General features: G+C 57.4%; 1 protein-coding gene across 2 annotated transcripts in view; it reads left to right on the forward strand.

The window, feature by feature from the left end:
• PTPRF (protein tyrosine phosphatase, receptor type F) overlaps positions 1–20,947 on the forward strand; it is a 93,921-nt gene that overhangs the window by 58,215 nt on the left and 14,759 nt on the right. The window contains exons 10-23 of one of the 2 annotated variants that reach the window (XM_025377924.1): positions 625–894; positions 2,838–3,419; positions 3,678–3,814; positions 4,331–4,475; positions 9,985–10,290; positions 10,957–11,150; positions 14,266–14,292; positions 15,611–15,728; positions 15,806–16,384; positions 17,097–17,194; positions 17,380–17,633; positions 17,719–17,812; positions 18,414–18,632; positions 18,994–19,148. In XM_025377924.1, coding sequence (XP_025233709.1) covers positions 625–894; positions 2,838–3,419; positions 3,678–3,814; positions 4,331–4,475; positions 9,985–10,290; positions 10,957–11,150; positions 14,266–14,292; positions 15,611–15,728; positions 15,806–16,384; positions 17,097–17,194; positions 17,380–17,633; positions 17,719–17,812; positions 18,414–18,632; positions 18,994–19,148 — 3,178 coding nt within the window. The remainder of the gene's footprint in view (positions 1–624; positions 895–2,837; positions 3,420–3,677; positions 3,815–4,330; positions 4,476–9,984; positions 10,291–10,956; positions 11,151–14,265; positions 14,293–15,610; positions 15,729–15,805; positions 16,385–17,096; positions 17,195–17,379; positions 17,634–17,718; positions 17,813–18,413; positions 18,633–18,993; positions 19,149–20,947) is intronic. The other variant, XM_025377933.1, reaches the window with a different exon arrangement.

Raw genomic sequence — 20,947 nt, forward strand, 5'->3', positions numbered from 1 at the left:
GGGCAGCCCCTTTGCTTGGGTTCCCAGATTGTGCCCTGAGCATGGCTGAGACCTTGGCAGGTGGCGCCGCCACTTAACCTTATTTCTTCCCCTCAGGCTCTGGCCTGGAGGTGGAGGCAGTGACTCCACAGCAGTGGCTGTGGCCCTCTGGACTGACCTTCTGCCCCGCCCAGCCATGCTCTGAGGACCCTCCACCCTAGGGCCTGCTTTCTCTCCCTGGTGCCCCAGCCAGGAGCAGGCAGAGATGGGCCCTGGAGGACAACCTGGGTTGTGGTCCTGACCAGGCCTGGACCTTGTACTGAGTCCCTGTGTGACCCTGGGCAGACAGGAGCTTCCTGACAGGCCTCAGCTTCCTAGGCTATAAAATGGGAGATTGGTTGCAAGATCTCTCATTGAGTAAGACATTGTGTTCCAGACAGCCCCTGAGTGTGGGGGCCACTTCTAGGCTGGAAGTGGGTGGGGTGGGAGTGGATGGTGAGCTGGGGTGCGGCGGTGCCACCCCTCCCGTCTCTGAGTGTGGGTTTGGCTCTGACCAGAGGGGCTACCTGGATGAGGGGCCCTTGCCCTTCCATGCAGCTGTGTGTTCTGCCCGGCCTGTGAGTGCCTCTCTCCCTCCTCCTGCAGTGCGCCGCGTGGCTCCTCGTTTCTCCATCCCACCCAGCAGCCAGGAGGTGATGCCAGGCGGCAGTGTGAACCTGACATGTGTGGCAGTGGGTGCGCCCATGCCCTACGTGAAGTGGATGATGGGAGTCGAGGAGCTCACCAAGGAGGATGAGATGCCAGTCGGCCGCAACGTCCTGGAGCTCAGCAATGTCGTGCGCTCCGCCAACTACACCTGTGTGGCTATCTCCTCACTGGGCATGATCGAGGCCACAGCCCAGGTCACAGTGAAAGGTAAGTGTGGCAGGTGCTGTGACCAGTACCCTCCCTGTCATCCGGGAGGTCCTGGTGGCGGGCGAATGTGAGCTGACTGCCATGGGCACAGGCATGGCTGAGGGATTCTTACCCTTTCCTGGGCGTCCCTGCCCTGGGGTCCTCCAGCCCTTAGAGGGAGGGAAGGAGGGATTTCCGTTGTTAGCCGGCTTAACGATAATAGTTAAGGCATATTGAGTTTCTCGGTGGCAGACAGCATGCTAGCAAGCACAGTTTCTTTTGTTTTTTTCTGTTTTACCCTGGGAGATAGGTGCTCTTATTATTTCCATTTTTCAGATGAGGGAACTGAGGTACAGAGAGGGTGTATCACTTGCCCAGGGTCACACAAAAATAAATGACAGAGCAGGAACTTAAACCCAGTGTGGTCTGAATCCATAACTCTCCCTCCTAACCACTATATAGTACCAGAACTTCAGGTGTAATAGCTTCCCAGCAAAAAGGATGTGGTAAAATAGTAGGGGAAGTGGGTTCTCTCTGTCCTGGGGACAGGCACACATATTATACATATGTTATATATATGTAACAGATTCTGGCCGGGCACGGTGGCCCATTCCTGTAATCCTAGCGCTTTGGAAAGCCAAGTTGGAAGGATTGCTTGAGCTCAGGAGTTTGAGACCAGCCCAGTTAACATAGTGAGACCCCATCTCTACAAAAAAAAAAATTCAAAGCTGTGCATGGTGGCACACACCTGTGGCCCAGCTACTTGGGAGGCTGAGACAGGAGGATTGCTTGAGCCCGGGAGGATGAGGCTGCAGTGATGCAGTGAGCCATGATCACACCACTGCATTCCAGCCTGAGTGACAGTGAGACCCTATGAAAAAAGAAAAGATTCCTTCCTGGTCTCCCTACTTCAATTGTCAACAGCCTCTGATCCATTATCTATTTTGCAACTTGAGTGATCATTAAAAAATGTAATCCAGGATCAAGTCACTTCCTTTTGGGAAAGGGAGAAACACCTTCCAGTGGCTTCCCGTTGGTTTAGGATACAGATCAGGATCCTCACTGTGGTCTCCCAGGGCCGCTGGCTTCCCACCCTGTCACATGCCAGCTGCCCGGACGCACGCTGCTTTCCGTCTGCCATGCTCCTTGTCCGGCCCCTTCTGTCACTGGCTCCATGTACCCCTCCAGGCCTCAGCTCGATGCTTTCCTTCCCTCATCACCCCATCCAAGGAGATTCCCTGGATCTTACTCCACCTCAGCACCCTGATTCTTGCTGTCCTTGCGCCTGCCAGAATCATGAGTACGATCGACTCATGTATTGATTCTCTCTCGTACTGAGGTGTAAACTCCATGAGAGCAGGGATGTGACTATGTGGCATTGTAGCCCCAGCGCAGTGTCTGGCATTGAGCGGGTGCTTGTTAATTATTTGTTGAATGATTGTGGACTCAGGGCCTTCCCACTTCAATTTGAGCCAAGCCACAGGGTCTGTGGGGCCAGCAGCCCCATCACTCTGTCTAAAATTCTGGGCTAGTCCCTAAGGAAATATCTCCCCTTCCCCTGCCTATTACACATACTCTCCACCACGTGGGCTCAGGTGACCTGCAGAGGCAGATAGCTGCTACACAGTCTGGGTGCCTTTCATCTACATGGGACTGCAGGGGTCACCTCACCTCCAGGTCTGTTTGTTAGATGAGTCTTGTGTACTGATGGGAGGGTCCAGTGAGTCCCACAGTTGATATGTGTACATACTAGATGACCCAAGGCCCGGGGGCACCTGGCCACCGTCGGCCACGTGTGGCTTCAGAGGTCACCATAAGCTTTTCTGGACATTTTTCAAGGTAGGCTGTGGGTATCAGCCACACTCAGGTGGCCGCACCAGGTATCCTGGATAATCCCCAAGTATAGGGTTGGTTCCTAAGGATCTTGACCTCGGGCAGCTTTGAGCCTTCCACTTTGTCTCCAGCTCTGCCGAAGCCTCCGATTGATCTTGTGGTGACAGAGACAACTGCCACCAGTGTCACCCTCACCTGGGACTCTGGGAACTCAGAGCCTATATCCTACTATGGCATCCAGTACCGCGCAGCGGGCACGGAGGGCCCCTTTCAGGAGGTGGATGGTGTGGCCACCACCCGCTACAGCATTGGCGGCCTCAGTCCTTTCTCGGAATATGCCTTCCGCGTGCTGGCGGTGAACAGCATCGGGCGAGGGCCGCCCAGCGAGGCAGTGCGGGCACGCACGGGAGAACAGGCGCCCTCCAGCCCACCGCGCCGCGTGCAGGCACGCATGCTGAGCGCCAGCACCATGCTGGTGCAGTGGGAGCCTCCTGAGGAGCCCAACGGCCTGGTACGAGGATACCGCGTCTACTATACTCCGGACTCCCGCCGCCCCCCGAGTGCCTGGCACAAGCACAACACCGACGCGGGGCTCCTCACCACCGTGGGCAGCCTGCTGCCTGGCATCACCTACAGCCTGCGCGTGCTTGCCTTCACCGCTGTGGGCGACGGCCCTCCCAGCCCCACCATCCAGGTCAAGACGCAGCAGGGAGGTAGGTGGGGGCACGCTGGCTGGGCAGCCGACAGCAGAGAAGGGGAGGCTGAGGTTGTGGCGGCACCTCTCCCCTTCTCTTGGCTGTGAGGTTGGGGGCTGTTGGGAGGATCAAGGTGCCATATTCCATAGATGTGTGGTCAGTTGGGATGTAGGATAAGGGTGTGAGATTAGGGTCTGCCTTCCTCGGCCCCCTCCTCCCTGGGCGCTCGTGACCTCACGCAGATGAGGCTGACCTGCCTGGTGTGGGGTGTTGCAGTGCCTGCCCAGCCCGCGGACTTCCAGGCCGAGGTGGAGTCGGACACCAGGATCCAGCTCTCGTGGCTGCTGCCCCCTCAGGAGCGGATCATCATGTATGAGCTGGTGTACTGGGTGGCAGAGGATGAAGACCAACAGGTGTGCAGCGGGCAGAGAAGTGCTGAGGGGGTCTCCTGGTCCCTGAGGGTCTGCAATGGGCTTAACCCCAGGAGGGTGTTTTCTGGATTCTGTGGCTTGTGTGGGCACAGCCTGTAAGGTTTCTGCTGGAGGCTTGGTGGCGCATGCGTGCCATGTGGCCTGCACAGCCTGTATGATTCTGGAGTCATACAGGCTGTATGACTCTTTGCTGGGGGCAAAGTCCCCAGGGTCTGCCTTGAATTTCCTAGGCTCTGTGGCTCACATGACTGGCAGAGCCTTAAAGGTTCCCCAGAAGCCATGTGTCCCAGGTGGCTCCCGTGGCCCATGTGGTCTGTGAGGCTCCTGTGGCATGGGCTAAGCCCTGAGTTGCTTGTGTGGTCCATGTGGCCTTATGGTGTGGAGCCAGTCCTGGAGCCATGGTGGGTCCAGAGGTGTCACATTGCAGCCCATGTTGGGAAAAACCTCTGAGTGACCTTTGAGCTCAGAGCTGTCAGTGAGTGCTCCCTGCTCTTCCAGCACAAGGTGACCTTCGACCCAACCTCCTCCTACACACTAGAGGACCTGAAGCCCGACACACTCTACCGCTTCCAGCTGGCTGCGCGCTCAGATATGGGGGTGGGCGTCTTCACCCCCACCATTGAGGCCCGCACAGCACAGTCCAGTAAGTGTCTCCCGAGTCCACTGCCTGTTTCACCTGGGGTGGGGGACACACACACACACACATACACACACACCCTTCCCCCTCAACCAGGCGGGTAGGTGGTCAGGTGTGCTAGCCAAACCGGGGACACACACACACACACACACACACACACACCCTTCCCCGTCAACCAGGCTGGTCAGGTCTGCTAGCCAAACCGGACTCTGGCCTGGGCTCTGATCACACACACACACACCCCACACACCCTTCCCCCTCAACCAGGCTGGTCAGGTCTGCTAGCCAAACCGGACTCTGGCCTGGGCTCTGATCACACACACACACACCCCACACACCCTTCCCCCTCAACCAGGCTGGTCAGGTCTGCTAGCCAAACCGGACTCTGGCCTGGGCTCTGATCACACACACACACACACACACACACACACCACACACCACACACACCCCACACACACACACACACCCCACACACACACCACACACACACACACACACACACCCCCCCTTCCCCCTCAACCAGGCGGGTGGGTGATCAGGTCTGCTAGCCAAACCGGACTCTGGCCTGGGCTCTGATTTTGGGCCTCGGGAGAGGGCCAGGTAAGTGCCTCCCAATCTGTCCAGTCCAGGCAGCTGCTGCCCTCCCTGCTCCCTACCCAGCCTCCTGCCCCTCCTCCCGCCCATGCCCCACATGCTGCCCAGGTAAGTTTTGTGTCTGTGCCTCATCTCCATCCCCACTCTGTGCTGGTCACACTAGCTGATGGGCCATCCTCGGTGGGTCTGCTGCGTCCCAGACCTGCTTTGGTGGCTGTTTCTCCTCCCCATGGCCCCGCGTCTCATTTCCCCATCACCCACATTCCCTTCCTCATACCCCCAATAAAAGTTACCTGGGAGTCATGTGATCACCCTCAGCTGACAGCACTTGGGGACAGGTCTGAAAATGCGGCCATGTGACCCAGCCTGCCCACGTGGGCATTGAATTGTAACCATGTGGCCATGCAGGGGACTGTCTGCAAGGCTGTGTGTGTGATGACTCTGGTGGTGTGTGTTACTATATTCTGCGTGTGTGAGACTCCGATGCTGCAGCTGTGGGAGTGGCACTGCCCATGAGTGTGAGTGTGACCATACCTGACCAGCTGGCTGTGCAGCACGTGTGTATGTGTGTCGGTGGATCTTGGGCATGACCCTTGTCTTTGTGGGTGACTCTGTGGCCTGACCCTGTGACCGTGTTTGTGGGTCTCGGTAGCCCCCAGAGAGTAGACTGAGTGTGTGGGTGACTCTGTGGTTGCTGCTGGGTAGCCTGTGTGTGGTCACACAGCCACAGTCAGCTGCTGTGTGAGACTCTGTGTGATAGGGTGTCACGGATGTGACTGTGGCTGGGTAGCATTGTGGAATTGAGATGGTGACCACATCTGATGTGGCCATGTGATGACCATAAGCATGGCGGTGTCTGAAGTGGTCCTTATGAAGTGGGACCATGTGCATGTACCAGTGATGTCACGAGGCTGTGTGTGACCTTGTGTTCATGGATTCATTCCAGAAGCACCTGCTGTGCTCCAGCTGGGGGCCAGGCCCAATGCACAGTACAGGGCTGGCAGCATGACCAGACACATGGCGTCTGCCCATGGGGATCCCGCATTCCAGCAGGGCAGACAGACATTGCACCTGTAATTACCCAAATGAGCTTTTTTATTTTATTTTTCAAGACAGAGTTTTGCTCTTGTCACCCAGGCTGGAGAACAATGGCATCATCTCGGCTCACTGCAACCTCTGCCTGCTGGGGTCAAGTGATGCTCCTGCGTTAGCCTCCCGAGTAGGTGGGATTGCAGGCGACCACTACCTCGCCTGGCTAATTTTTGTATTTTTAGTAAAGACAGTTTCACTATGTTGGCCAGGCTGGTCTCTAACTCCTGACCTCAGGTGATCCGCCCACCTCGGCCTCCGCAGAGTGCTCCCAAAGTGCCAGGATTACGGGCATGAGCCACCACACCTGACCTCCAAATGAGCTTTTAATGACATTTGTGTAAAGTAGGATGGAAGAGCGGGCGTGGTGGCTCACGCCTGTAATCCTGGCACGTTGGGAGTCCGAGGAGGGCAGATCATCTAAGCTCGGGAGTTCGATACCAGCCTGACCAACATAGAGAGGCTCCGTCTCTACTAAAAAATACAAAATTAGCTGGGCATGGTGCCACATGACTGTAATCCCAGCTACTCGGGAGGCTGAGGCAGGAGAATTGCTTGAACTGGCAGGGGGAGGTTGCGGTGAGCCGAGATTGCGCCATTGCACTCCCGCCTGGGCAGCAAGAGTGAAAATCCGTCTCAAAAAAAAGGTAGGATGGAAGAGACAGGTTGGAGAGATGATGAAACCCCCTTTGATCTGAGGGGTCAAAAAGGGTTGCCTTGGGGAAGTGACACTTCCCCAAGGCCTGAAGGAAGAGTGGGAGCCAACTAGTAAATGAACAGGAGCAGGGAGCACACAGGCCTTGGGGAGAGTCTGCAGGCCTGAAGGCCCTCCAGCTGCAAGACTCGTGGTTATGGTCACTGGGTAAGCAGCAGGCCAGTGTGGTTGCAGTAGCTGCCGGAGCTATGGCAGGGCCTTGGGGACACAGGGTAGGCAGGAGGGCTGACTCTGGCTGCTCTGTGAGAGTGGACAGGGCAGCCCGCGAGGAAGCAGAGACCAGTTAGGAGGCTTTGAAGCAGTCCGGGGAAAAGATGGTGGCCCAGGTGAGATGTTGGTGGTGGATCTGAGAACTGTCAGGGATGCTGACTGGTCAGACTCGGTGATGGGTTATGAATAGGGGCCCAGAGGGGAGGGAAATGGAGGTGAATCTTGTTTCTGGTGTGTTAACCTGGGAGGCGGGTGGTGCTGGCGCAGGATGGAAAATGGGGCAGAGGCAGGTGTGAAGACTGCAGCTGGTCTCAGACACCCAAGTTCAAGATGCCATGTGCCATCCACATGGCAGAGTTCAGCATGCTGTGGGAATCCAGGGCTGGGCCGGAGCTGAAGGACCCTGAGAAGAAAGACTGCAGATGAGAGGAAATCGGGGAGGGGAGCGACTTGGAGATTGGAAGGAGAGAAAGTTTCAAGAAGTAGACAAGATGCTGCTGAGTGGTCAGGAGTACCTGTTGGACCAAGCAACATGGAGGAGTGGCCCTGGAGACGAAGCTTGGTGCATGGTAGGACGAAAGCTGGTGGGTGTTTCATGAGGCCTGTGTGGGTGCTGAGGATGTGGAGGCAGCAAGCCCAGACGTTGCCAGAAAGTGTAGCTCTGAACGAGGGGACCATTATGGCTAGAGAGGGCTGTGGGGCTGAGGGTGGGATTTTTCTTTCTTTTCTTTTTTTTTTTTTTTTTTTTTTTTTGAGACAAAGTACAAAGTGTCACTCCGTCTCCCAGGCTGGAGTACAATGGCACGATCTTGGCACATTGCAACCTCCGTCCGCCTCCCGGATTCAGGTGATTCTCCTGCCTCAGCCTCCCGAGTAGCTGAGATTGTAGGTGTGCCCACCACCATGCCCAGCTAATTTTTGTATTTTTAGTAGAGACGGGGTTTCACCATGTTGACCAGCCTAGGAACATGAACTTCTGACCTCAGGTGATCCATCTGCCTTGGCCTCTCAAAGTGCTGGGATTACAGGCGTGAGCCACCGCACCTGGGCTGAGATTTTTCTTTTAAGATGGGAAAATCTCAAGCATATTTAAATGCTATTGGAAACAGTCAGTAGGAAAAAAAGAAACCATGGAAAAGGGATAACTGGTGGAGCCTCGGGAGGTGGAGAGAAGGGGCACAGCATTGGTGGTGGGAGAGCTTAGCCTTGGACAGGGTGGCTCAACTCTCCATTCTCATGGGTGGAAAGGAGAGAATCACTGCAGATGCAAGTAGAGTGGGGGGTTGTAGCAAGAGAGGGAGAGAGCTGCTGTGAAAGTCCAGTCTTCTCTGCGGAGTGGGAGACATAGTCATGTGCCAAGAGGAGGCAGGAAAAGGGAGCTGGAGGTCTGCGGAGCGTGGAGGAGGGGGACTGTGTTTTGTGTGAGGTGGCAGAGCAAGCCAGGCAGGAGGCAGAAATAGGTAGCATAAAGGGTCCTGGAGGATGAGGCCTCTGGGGACACGTGCATAGGACGCCAGCCTGCCCCAGTGCTGCTGTAGAGAAGGCGAGGGAGAGTTGGATTCATCTAGCGCTTGGCACAGGCCAGGAAGGAGCATGGAAAGATCAGGAGGTAAGGGACTGTGCGATATTGGTGAGAGTGTGGTAGGTGGTGGACTGTGGAAGCTGAACATGAAGGGTAGGAAGGACGAGGTTGACAGACAGGCATCCCGAGGAGCTGGCGAGCAGGCGCAGTGCCCGGGACCTGGAGTGACTGAGCAAGGACAAGGGGGTAGGGTCTGCGAGGGGATGTTAGAGCCCGTGATTCTGGAGGGAGGGCCATCCCCAGTACTGGCAGCCTCCAGGGCAATACCACAGCTGTGTAGGGGAGGAGAAAGTCCTGGAGATGAGGGGCTCTGGGGCCAGTGGGTCAGGGGGCTGCTGAAGTCCTCATGGCAGGGGGTGGTGACAGAACTTGAAGAGGGAACCTGTGCATTTCAGCAGAGTCCTCGGTGGGCGTGGAGTCTGGACACATCACTGGACACAAGGAGACACATGTCTGCCTCCTAATTCTCAAGGAGGCTATTGAGTGAGGGCACCTCTGTTGGGTACTTTTTCTCCAAACCCCAGGGGCCATTGGCCTTCGTGTCCAGTCTCCAGTTGGTGATTACCTGTGGCACTGACAAAGAGACCATTTCCAGGCAGGTACAGGTGAAGGCTGCCTTATGCCAAAAGGGCCACTGCGGCCCCTCTTCCTCAGAAGGGCAGAACTGTGCGGCACAGTGGGCATGAAGCAGTTCTCCATATGTGACCTGTGTGTGTGGGTGGCGGTGGGATGGCCACGTGCTTGTGTGTATCTGATATCGTGTATGTTTTGTGTGAGGCAGCACATGTGTGGGAGAGACCCCGTGTGAGAGAACTCGAAGCTGTGTCAGAACTGGAAGTCATTGTGTGAGAGACTGTGTGTCAGATGCCGTGTGTGAGACACCAAGATGCTATGGGTGTGTGATACTCTGTGTATGTGTGAGTCTGTGTGAGAGACACTGATACTCCAAGTATATGTATGAGACACCCTGTGTGTGACTATGTGAGAGGCGTGTGTGAAGCACTGAGACTGTGAGGGACGCTGTGTGTGGAGAGGCACAGAGACTATGTGTGTGTGAGGCTGTGTGAGAGTCAGTGTGTGCGATACTGTGTGTGTATCACCGTGCGTGTGTGAGAGAGGGAGGGAGAGAGAGGGAGGCAGGTCAGAGGGAGTCAGGCGTCCTTGGCGAGAGTGGCAGCAGCCTGCCTGGAGGGACCCTGGGATGGCCATTTCAGCACCTGAGGGGTAGCCTGCCCGGGTGAGTCTCCAGTCCACTGTGACTCAGTCATTGTGCCTGTGATCCCCACCCTCCATCTGCTTGCTTCCCCCCCATTTGTCTTCCCCAGCCCCCTCCGCCCCTCCCCAGAAGGTGATGTGTGTGAGCACGGGCTCCACCACGGTCCGGGTAAGTTGGGTCCCGCCGCCTGCCGACAGCCGCAACGGCGTTATCACCCAGTACTCCGTGGCCTACGAGGCGGTGGACGGCGAGGACCGCAGGCGGCATGTGGTGGATGGCATCAGCCGCGAGCACTCCAGCTGGGACCTGGTGGGCCTGGAGAAGTGGACGGAGTATCGGGTGTGGGTGCGGGCACACACAGATGTGGGCCCCGGCCCCGAGAGCAGCCCGGTGCTGGTGCGCACCGATGAGGACGGTAGGCAGTGCCACCGGGGTGGGAGGGGAGGAGTCCTGCCTCAGACACCACCCACCAAGCACCCCAGGGCCTTCCTTTCCCTAACACAGGCCCAGGTCGACTCATCTTTCTGGTTCAGGCTTAATGGCCCAGAGTGGGGGGATGTCACTTATGGGATAACTTAGGCCCAAATCCTAGCCTTTGGGGCTGTCTCCAAAGGAGCTGAAGTCTTCACAGGCTAAGATGGGAGAAGCAGCCCCGTCTAAGATTTGAAAGGTCAAGATTGGGAAGATTGGTGTAAAAGATACTCAGAGTAGAATCAGCAAGACTCTGCGTTGGCCGGACATTGGCGTGATTTGAGGCCTAGGAAGAGTCAGGACAGGTTGTGCTGACTGAGGGTGGTCAAAGACCTGGTGTCCCACCTCTACCTGTTCCCCCATGTCGACCCTACCCACCAAGTGACAGGCCTGGGCCAGAGGGGTGAGCAGGGCCAGTCCTGGGCTCTTACCTGCGGCGGGCAGAGGGAGCCTTCTTTGTGCCTCACCAGGGACAGATGATCTAAGGAACCTATATCAGGGCCTTTCCTGGGGGAGTGGGGTGCTGAGGCAGGACCCTCGAGTTTGCTGTGCCCACCTGTGCCAGGGTCGATACCTCCAGGCCTGACTTCCTTCTCTACCTGACCCCCAGTGCCCAGCGGGCCTCCGCGGAAGGTAGAGGTGGAGCCACTGAACTCTACAGCTGTGCATGTCTACTGGAAGCTGCCTGTCCCCAGCAAGCAGCATGGCCAGATCCGCGGCTACCAGGTCACCTACGTGCGGCTGGAGAATGGCGAGCCCCGTGGACTCCCCATCATCCAAGACGTCATGCTAGCCGAGGCCCAGGTGCAGCATTGGGTGGGGGTGGGGTGGCAGGGTGAGCACAGACCAGCATGCACAAGCTCCCATTTGGGGCCCAGATACCCTCTTCCCCTGCTTGCCCTCAGCAGTGCTGTGACTGCCTTTCCTTGATTGTAAGACCCGAGATGCTTTGCAGCATCAGGGATTAGGCTGGGGTTTTTTTGGTGCGTGTGTGTGTGTGTGTGTGTGTGTGTGTGTGTGTGTGATGGAGCTTCGCTCTTGTCAGCTCTGGAGTGCTTCCTGGGTTCAAGCAATTCTCCTTCCTCAGCCTCCTGCGTAGCTGGGATTACAGGTGCCTGCCACCACGCCCGGCTAATTTTTGTACTTTTAGTAGATACAGGGTTTCACCATGTTGGCCAGGCTGGTGTCGAACTCCTGACCTCAAGTGATCCGTCTGCCTCAGTCTCCCAAAGTGCTGAGATTACAGATGTGAGCCCCACCAGGCTGGGATTTTGAGATGTGCCTTCTCCCTAAACAGTGCTGGGCTGGCATCCACTCCTCCCACACAAAGGGTAGAGAGAGTGCTCCGGGGCTGTCTTACCCCACTGGCGGCCACAGGTCTGTGGCTGCTGCCGAGCTCTGTGAGTAGCCAAGCACGGTGTTGCCCTGCTCCTGGCCCCACAGGGAATGGTTCAGCCCCTGATGTTCACCCTCAAGGGCTAGGCCTGCTGGCCAGCCTCACACCTTCCTCTGTGTGCATCTGTCTTCCTGGGAGGATGGTCCTGCTCTGGAGCTTGGGGTGAGCTCCCTGGGGTATTCTGAACACTAGTTGCTATTCAGATGAAGAACTTGGAAGGCTAGGAGGTTATGAGAGTGGTACAGAATTATTCAGCAAGTAGGTGGCTACACTTGGATAAGAAGCCATGTCTGTGGACCCCTAGGAAAGGGCTGCAGTTGCTATCATGAGCCCCCTCCCAAAAGACCCTGCTGGAGAGTCACAGCACCTGGTGTGGTGCTCTCAAGGTCTCCCCATCCAGGAGCAGGGCCTGGGAGGGACCCACACACCCATCCCCGTCCAGCCTCTTACCCCTGCCTGGGTGGAGAGCAGGGGTGCGTGTACCACTCGATGCTGTACACGCTGTGCAGAGGGGTGGGGTCACCCACACAGACAGGAGGCTCACCCCTCCAGCTGGGTTCAGCCATCTGAAGCAAAATTCTTTCTGCCCAAAGGGTGCTTTCTTCCGCCTCTTAGCCTGCCCAGTGCTAAGGCATCCGGGTGGAGGAGGCGGTCATGTGCACCCACCTGCATTCCTGGGGCAGGCTGAGGGCTCCTCGTGGAGCCTCAGTGAACACACCTACCCAGAAACATCCCAGGAATGGGCTTCCCCCTCCTCTGTGAGGGGCCAGTGGAGTTCCAGAGAAGCCACTTCAAGTACCCCCTTCTGGTCCCAAGAGGTTCAGAAGGGAACTGGACCAGAGGCTCAGGGACGCTGAGACTAAAAGCCTCAGACATCCCATCGTGGGAGGTAACCCGAGTCTGGGCTCCCGGAGGACCCTGAAGATGGAGGCCTGCCCCGTAGCCCTCTCGGGACTGGGTCATTCTGTTCCTCGCCAGTGGGAGAGCAGATGGGGCCTGGTCCCGAGCCTGGCCACAGGGCCCAGCTGTTCCTGCACTTCCATCAAGGGCACCACATTCTGTCCTTCACCCAACAGCACCATCTGCTCAGCTCAGGGTCCCCATCAGGCCTGAAAGAACTATGTGGTGCGTGTTCCCACCCCCACCCCGGAAGTGTGGAGCCAGACCCGTCTCCCTTTATGTCTGATACCATCTCCCTGGCTCCCTTTTTCCCCTCTCATGGCCTTCATTTCTCTGTTCTTCTTGGAGTCTCTGTTTTTTGTCTTGCTTATTCTCTTCTCTCTTCTCCTTTCTTCCCTCCTTCCCCTGCCTTTCCTCTGACTCCTTCCCTTCATCTCTGCTTGATTTCATCCTCTGCCTTTCCCTTCTTTCTTTCTCTTCTTTCTTGCTCTGCCTCTAGCGTTGGGACAGCCCAGGTCTGCCCCCAGGCAAGGAGATTGGAATTGAGGTGGGCCCAGCCACACCCTATAAAGTGGCCATGCACTAAGGACCTGTCCAGAGCCTCGTCTCATATTCTGTTCCATGCTTCTTGCAAGGTTTTTCCAACAGAGTGTCCCAGGACAGGAGGAACTTAGGCCACCTAGCATGGAGGCCAGTGGACAGAGGCCAGACCGGCACTGTGGGGGTGCTTGGGCTGGAGGACCCAACCCTCCGGCTTGGAGACGTCCTGGACCATCTCCCTGTGATGTTTCATGGGGCCTCGGAATGGAGACCTCACAGTCCCTCCACCTGTCCATCTAGAATATCTACGTGCACCAAAGGCCCACAACACTGCCAGCCTTGAAACATTCCTTCCTACCTTGATTCTCAGACACCCTGAGGAAGGAACAGGTATAGGTGGTTTCCCGTGCCTGTGGGCTACAGCCCAGGCTCTGAGCTTGTCACTTGCAGCCTTCATAGTCTTGCTGACTGGCTTGCCCTTGGGCTCACCCTAGCCACGTGCCCTGTTCACCCCCAGCTGTTACTGTTGTGGGATGCTTCTCATGCCTGGGGTGATTGTATAATGTATGATTACATCTGGGATGCCTTGAGGGGTGGAACGAGACACTGAATAGTCATTCCATGGCAACAAGCACAGGCCAGGACTGTCCAAGGCAAACCAGGGCATACGGGCACCCCATTCGCCCCTCAGTGTCTTCCTTCCCCTCAGCCTGAGCTGTTGAACCCACCCTCCTTGTCTGGCAGCCTCTGCCTCCCAGCAAGCCCAAAATTGTCAAAACATCTGTAGCTGCTTTGTGTTCTTAGGCCCCTCTGTCAGCAGGTCCTCTCCCTGTAGGCTGCCTGCCCTCGTAGTCTCTCTACCCTCCTCAGCCCAGCCCTGGCGCACACAGTTGGTGCTCAGTGAGGCAGGTATTCAAATCTTTGAACTGGGAGTTGTCCTGGGGTGCTACCCCCATGGGTACTTCGAGGCCCAAAAGCCCTCCCTCTGTCCTCCCTGGGCCAGGTCCCTTCCAGACCAAGGGCCCCTCCAGGTCAGAGTCCTTCACCATCCTGTCTCCCTTTCTCTCCCTCTCCCGCGGTCAGTGGCGGCCAGAGGAGTCCGAGGACTATGTAAGTAACAGGTGTGCGAACGCGGACAAGACATGGGTCAAGCTGGGCTCGTGGGACACTCCCCCTCTCCCTCCTTTCCTGCCAGCCTGCGCTGCCAAGATCCACGGGGCTCCAGCCACATCCGGAGAAAACTGACGTTCAGACACGAGCACTGAGCTGAGCAGCGATTGGCATTTCCTCTAATCCTTACTTCTTGCCTGTCGAGCAGCAATTTGAGGCCAGTGTTCATGATCGACCAGGGCCCGGCCCCTGCTCCGGCCAGACAGGGATGGAGTTAAATCCGATCCTGATCGTTAGGCCTTATTGATCCCTGAGTGAAAAATCACCTGCTTTAGGGCCCAGGCTGGGAGGGCGGTCTGGAGAGTCGGGTTCTGGCATTGGTGCATTCTGGAGCCCCAGCCCTGGGAGACCCTCCAGCTGGGGCAGACGGGGCCCATGAGGGGGTGGTGGCAGCTGCAGGGGCCCCACTCAAGGCCAGAGCTGGAGGGATACCAGGGTTGGTGACGGCTGTGTTCCCACTGCACGTTGGTCCCTGCCCTGCTTCCCACTCTTCTCTCTGTGTGGTGTGGCTTGACCTCCCATGGTGTTTCTCCGCATGTCCAGAGATGATGCCTTTGCTGCAGATGGGTATATGGGCAGGGTCTGCCAAGGTGGGAGGACATTGCCCTGGCTGCTATCTCAGGCATCACTGGGAACAGACGTGGAAACCAGTTCCCCAGGTGTGGAGGTTTTCTTATTCTCCTGGCCCCTCCCCGGCCTTTCTCAAGAGGTATTGCAGGGTATAGACATTCTCAGAGTTAGTGGCCTATATGGAGGCAGCAGAGTCCTGACTGGGTCCTATTGGATGGCACCCTAACCTCCCCCCACCACCTTGCTCTGTGTGTGCATGCATGCACTGGTGTCCACACGCGACCTTACGCCTGCTTACACAGGAGCTGTAGGCTGTGTGCGTGTGGGTGTCAGGAGCCATGCAAGGTGCTGGGTGTGTGCGAGGCTATGCCCTGTTTACATCCTCAGTCTACGTTCACAGCACAATGGAGTGAGGGAAACAGTCTGGCCCTTTGTTCTTGTCTGAAAGCAATGATGAGCTGTCTGCCCCAGGCGGGCGGCTTCTGGGATGGGCGGGATCCTCCCAGGCCTGCATCCTACCTACCTGCTTCCCCTCCAGCAGAGGCCACCATTGTACAGCCCCAGCTTCCACAACCCGTGGCCTTGTGTGCCCAGGGGCTTCCCTCAGGCTAGGGTCCTGAGGTCCCTGACAAGGTCTGGCCTCTCCCTGCATTCTTGTGATGGGAACGGACCCCTCCTCCTCCCTCAGGAAACCACTATCAGCGGCCTGACCCCAGAGACCACCTACTCCATTACTGTCGCTGCCTATACCACCAAGGGGGATGGTGCCCGCAGCAAGCCCAAAATTGTTACTACAACGGGCGCAGGTGAGTGAGGGGTCAGGACAGACCTGAGGGTGGGGCAGCGGGAGGGCAGCGCCAGAGCCCACCCTGTGGTCCTTCAGTCCCAGGCCGGCCCACTGTGATGGTCAGCACCACGGCCATGAACACTGCGCTGCTCCAGTGGCACCCACCCAAGGAGCTGCCTGGCGAGCTGCTGGGCTACCGGCTGCAGTACTGCCGGGCTGACGAGGCGCGGCCCAACACTATCGATTTCGGCAAGGATGACCAGCATTTCACAGTCACCGGCCTGCACAAGGGGACCACCTACATCTTCCGGCTTGCTGCCAGGAACCGGGCTGGCCTGGGTGAGGAGTTCCAGAAGGAGATCAGGACCCCCGAGGACCTACCCAGCGGCTTTCCCCAAAACCTGCGTGTGACAGGACTGACCACATCTACCACAGAACTGGCCTGGGACCCGCCAGTGCTGGCAGAGAGGAATGGGCGCATCATCAGCTACACCGTGGTGTTCCGAGACATCAACAGCCAGCAGGAGCTGCAGAACGTCACGACAGACACCCACTTTACCCTTTCTGGCCTCAAGCCAGACACCACTTATGACATCAAGGTCCGCGCATGGACCAGCAAAGGCTCTGGCCCACTCAGCCCCAGCATCCAGTCCCGGACCATGCCGGTGGAGCAAGGTGTGTGCTGTGGACATGGCAGCCCTTCCCAAGCATGGCTGCATCTGGGGGTCTCTGCTCTCCTTGAGCCACTGACCTCTGGCGACTGTGATCCACCAGCCTCTGGTGTGTGACCTCCAATCTCTCATGACCGTGACCACTAACCTCTAGTGAATGGGCACCACATTGTTGGTGCCTGATCTCTGCTGTCTTTGACCTACTGACCTCTGCTGTGTGACCTTCTGATCTCTCATGACCTTGACCCACTGATCTCTTTTGACTGTGTCACTGTTCTTGGGTGTGCAACCTCCTGACCTTTGTTGTGTGACACTAATCTCTTGGGGCCATGACCCTCCGACCTCTAGTGAACATGCTCCACCACGCTCTGGTGTGTGGCCACGTGGTTCTCATGACCGAAACCCACTGACCTCTGATCACTCTGGCCTGGTGTCCATCGGCTCAAGTTTTTACACTCGTGTTTCTGGAGATCCTGACCCTGGTTGCCGTGGCATCCCCCACCCTGTTTGGTGCTCGCTGTGGAAGAGCTTGGGCTGGGAGTTCAACTGTGCCGTTTGAAGCTGGCTGGGAGTGGGGCGCTTGGTACTCTGCAGCCATCCTTCAACCCCCCATTCCCCAACCAGTATCTCATCCTGGCCATTCACCTTCCACCCTTCCAGCGCATTCACCCCACCTCATACCCAGTGGAGCTGACTCTCTCCCTATGTCTCTGCAGTGTTTGCCAAGAACTTCCGGGTGGCGGCTGCAATGAAGACATCTGTGCTGCTCAGCTGGGAGGTCCCCGACTCCTATAAGTCAGCTGTGCCCTTTAAGGTGAGTAAGGGCCACAGCCAGCTGAGCCTGGCACACACACAGGCCTGCTGGGTGCTGTCTTTCCAGTCCTAACCCATGTGCATCTGGCTATGGAGCAGGACTGTGGTTGTGTATCTGTGCACTGTGCCTTGCAGCCCGTGGTGGGGAACCTCACCCAAAGGCATTGCCCCTCCCATCCCCCACAGATTCTGTACAATGGGCAGAGTGTGGAGGTGGACGGGCACTCAATGCGAAAGCTGATCGCTGACCTGCAGCCCAACACGGAGTACTCGTTTGTGCTGATGAACCGTGGCAGCAGCGCAGGGGGGCTGCAGCACCTGGTGTCCATCCGCACGGCCCCCGACCTCCTGCCACACAAGCCGCTGCCCGCCTCTGCCTACATAGAGGATGGCCGTTTTGCCCTCTCCATGCCCCATGTGCAGGACCCCTCGCTTGTCAGGTATGCACACGAGGTGTTGGGGGAGGCAGGGCAGGGCTGGAGGTGACCGGCAGTGACAGTCGTGATTCCTGCCCTGCCCACCCAGGTGGTTCTACATCGTGGTGGTACCCATTGACCGTGTGGGCGGGAGCATGCTGGCGCCAAGGTGGAGCACACCCGAGGAACTGGAGCTGGACGAGGTACCTGGGGAGGGGATGGGGACACTGACAGCCCCATTGCAGTGGTCGACTGTGGCCTTCCTGCCCTGAGCACTGTCCCAGTGACTCTCAGATTCACTTCCCAAATTGAAATCGCTCTCCTGGCTGGCAGCCTGCCCCTCTCTGGAGAGAGGGACTTTGAGGAAACTGTCTGGGAATATTCACAGAACTCCCAGAGGGCTTATGAAGAATCCCTGGGGTGGGACGTCGTGGAGATGCCTCTGCAGGTCTAGAGAATGGCAAGCCCTGTAGACACTGCAGAGCCTCGCCGATCTAGAAGCCATGGAGGGCTCAGTGAGCCCCAGAGCCAGGAGTCCCTGAAATTTTGAGACCCTTTAGTCCTTTCTCAGCCAGTGTGGAAACAGCCTGGTTAGGGTGGGGCAGCTTACCCACAGGGCTGCTTCTCATGGGCTGGTGGGGAGGAGTGGCTTCGTGGTATCCATTACTCTGTAGGGGCAGTGGGTTGGGCAGGTGTGGACCCCTACACGGTAGGTAAGCATTGATCTCAGCCCAGGGAGCTGACATCCCAGGCCGGCCGGCATGCTCCAAGGCCCCGCGTGACCCCTGTGCTCTGCTCTGCCAGCTTCTGGAAGCCATCGAGCAGGGCGGAGAGGAGCAGCGGCGGCGGCGGCGGCAGGCAGAGCGTCTGAAGCCATATGTGGCTGCTCAACTGGATGTGCTCCCCAAGACCTTCACCTTGGGGGACAAGAAGAACTACCGGGGCTTCTACAACCGGCCCCTGTCTCCAGACCTGAGCTACCAATGCTTTGTGCTTGCCTCCTTGAAGGAACCCATGGACCAGGTCTGCCTGAGCTGGCTTGGCTCTCAGCACCCTGATCCCCCTGGCCTGGCCTGAGACTAGGCCAGTCTCAAACACCACAAGACCCCAGGTCTTTATCAGTCTGGGGGCTACAAGATCCCTGGCCTGGGGCAGCACTAAAGACCCAAGACCTGTCCCAGGGATCCTGGGACGCGGCCCTGGGACCCAGAGGCCAGACCTAATGTGGCTCCAGGGACCCAGTCCTGCCAGGTCCACCTTGTAGGGTCTGGGAGACCAGGCCCAGTGTAACCCAGACCCAGAGCCCTTTCTCCAGGATTGATAGGCAGAGGGTTGGGGGGTCTCACACTGAGCTCACAGCCTACTGTTCTCCACCGGGCCACAGAAGCGCTATGCATCCAGCCCCTACTCGGATGAGATCGTGGTCCAGGTGACACCAGCCCAGCAGCAGGAGGAGCCGGAGATGCTGTGGGTGACGGGTCCCGTGCTGGCAGTCATCCTCATTATCCTCATTGTCATCGCCATCCTCCTGTTCAAAAGGTAAGCACTGCCCTCAGAGCTCCGGGAATGGCCACCTGCCCCTCGCCTTTCAGGCCCTCTCTGGGCGTTGTGCCTGTGGAGAATGTGCAGCCTTGCATCCTGGACCCTGGGCCTCAGGCTCAGCAGGAAGGCAGGAAGGGCAGGAGCAGTGTGTGTGCCTACCTGCATCTGCAGGCCTGCATCTGTCAGGTGAGGGAGCCTCTGTGGCAGCCTGGGCGTGACGAGCTAAAGCCTCAGAAGGTTGTCCCATGTGCATCCCTGGCGTGTCTGTCTGTCTGTGTTTCTGTGGATAAGAGTGCGTCCGTCTCCTCTTCAGTTTTAAGACACTGCCGTCTCCTGAGCTCCTACCTCGAGTCCTTTCCTTCTGCCAGCATTCCTGGATGATTCCCCAGCCCTGCTCTCCTGCTTAGGCCGAGAGAGGTCAATCATGGATGCTCATTAACAGACGTGACTGATGGCCTGCTGTGCCCGTGCCATCTGCAGCGGCCTCAGCCTCAGTGTATCTTTCCCACTCAGTTCTATCAGAAGCGGCAACTACCTGCCCTAGGAGTCTCCCTTCCTATCCGTGCACCTTCCAGCCTGAAAGGGATTTCCAGAGATTTAACTTTGTCACTCTCGGTTTGAAACCTTTTGGTGGCTCCCCACATAAAGCCCAGCCTCTTTAGCCTGACAGCCAAACACCTGGCTAATCTGACCCCACCACACTCCTGACACTGTGACACTGAACTCATTCAGTGCTCAGGCCCACACAGGGTGTGCCCTCTGCGGATCTCCCTCCCCCTGCCCACCTGGCAACAGCAACCTCATCATTCAGGACTCAAGCCCATGCTCTGCTGCCTACAAGACTTTGCCTGGCCCCAACCCCTTCCTTGCACAGCCCCACATCTGTCCCCTGTGATGCTCCACTGCAAATGCAGCTGGTCCTGTGTGCCAAGCCTTCAGCCCCCAGCACTGGGCTGAGCCCACAGGCATGTCAGTGAGCACCTGGCACATGAAGATACGCTAGTCTGTGTGTCTGAGCACATCTCTGCACCATGCAGGAGTGCCTATATTCTGTGCCCCTACCCTGGATCCACTGCTCTGTCCTAAAGAGTCCACTCCTTCCTCCCAGGGCGGATGGACCTGTGGGCGGGTCCCTGAGGAGTGTCCCACAAACGCACTAATCCTTCCCACTTCCACCTGCATTTTGGGTCTGTCCAGAGAGGTGGACCCCCTCCCTGTGAATGTCACGTGGGTGCCATATAAGGGGCCTGCAGGGTCCCCATGTCATTAGAGGGCTGAGTGCTTGGTGGAAACTGTGACCGTTCCTTTCTTCTGTCCTTGCTTGTCTTTCGGGACCTAGTAAACAAGAAAGGTAGGAGTTGTTCCTTCTCTCTTCACACACCTCGCCCTCTACTTCTAATCCTTGTGCACATCTTGGGCCAGCAGGGAGGGATGACGCTTTGACCGGAAGTCCCCTGGCCTATGGCTTTAAGCAGCAAACTGTCCAGTCAGCTCAGCAGTCTCCCCGGTTCAGGACTGAGTCCTCATTGGTGTGAGAAGGCAGGTTCTGTCTCTCTCTTGCCGGTTCAACTCTGCAGAGGTTGCTCCTTCTTTGGGGCACATGCATAATACAGACTTCACTGCTTTCCCTGAGCACACAGAGCTCTCCAGAACTGTCACCCAGCTCCCGGTTCTCTGAGAAGTTGCCAAAGTGCTGCAAGAGACAGTCTCGCATATGTGCAAAGAGCACTCACTGTGCGGAGAGGCGTGTCCTGGTACACACCCGAGCACACTCACTCAAATTCTTCTTCCCCAAG

Source organism: Theropithecus gelada, chromosome 1 (genome assembly GCF_003255815.1).
Source record: "Theropithecus gelada isolate Dixy chromosome 1, Tgel_1.0, whole genome shotgun sequence".
In the NCBI taxonomy this organism is placed as follows: domain Eukaryota; kingdom Metazoa; phylum Chordata; class Mammalia; order Primates; family Cercopithecidae; genus Theropithecus; species Theropithecus gelada.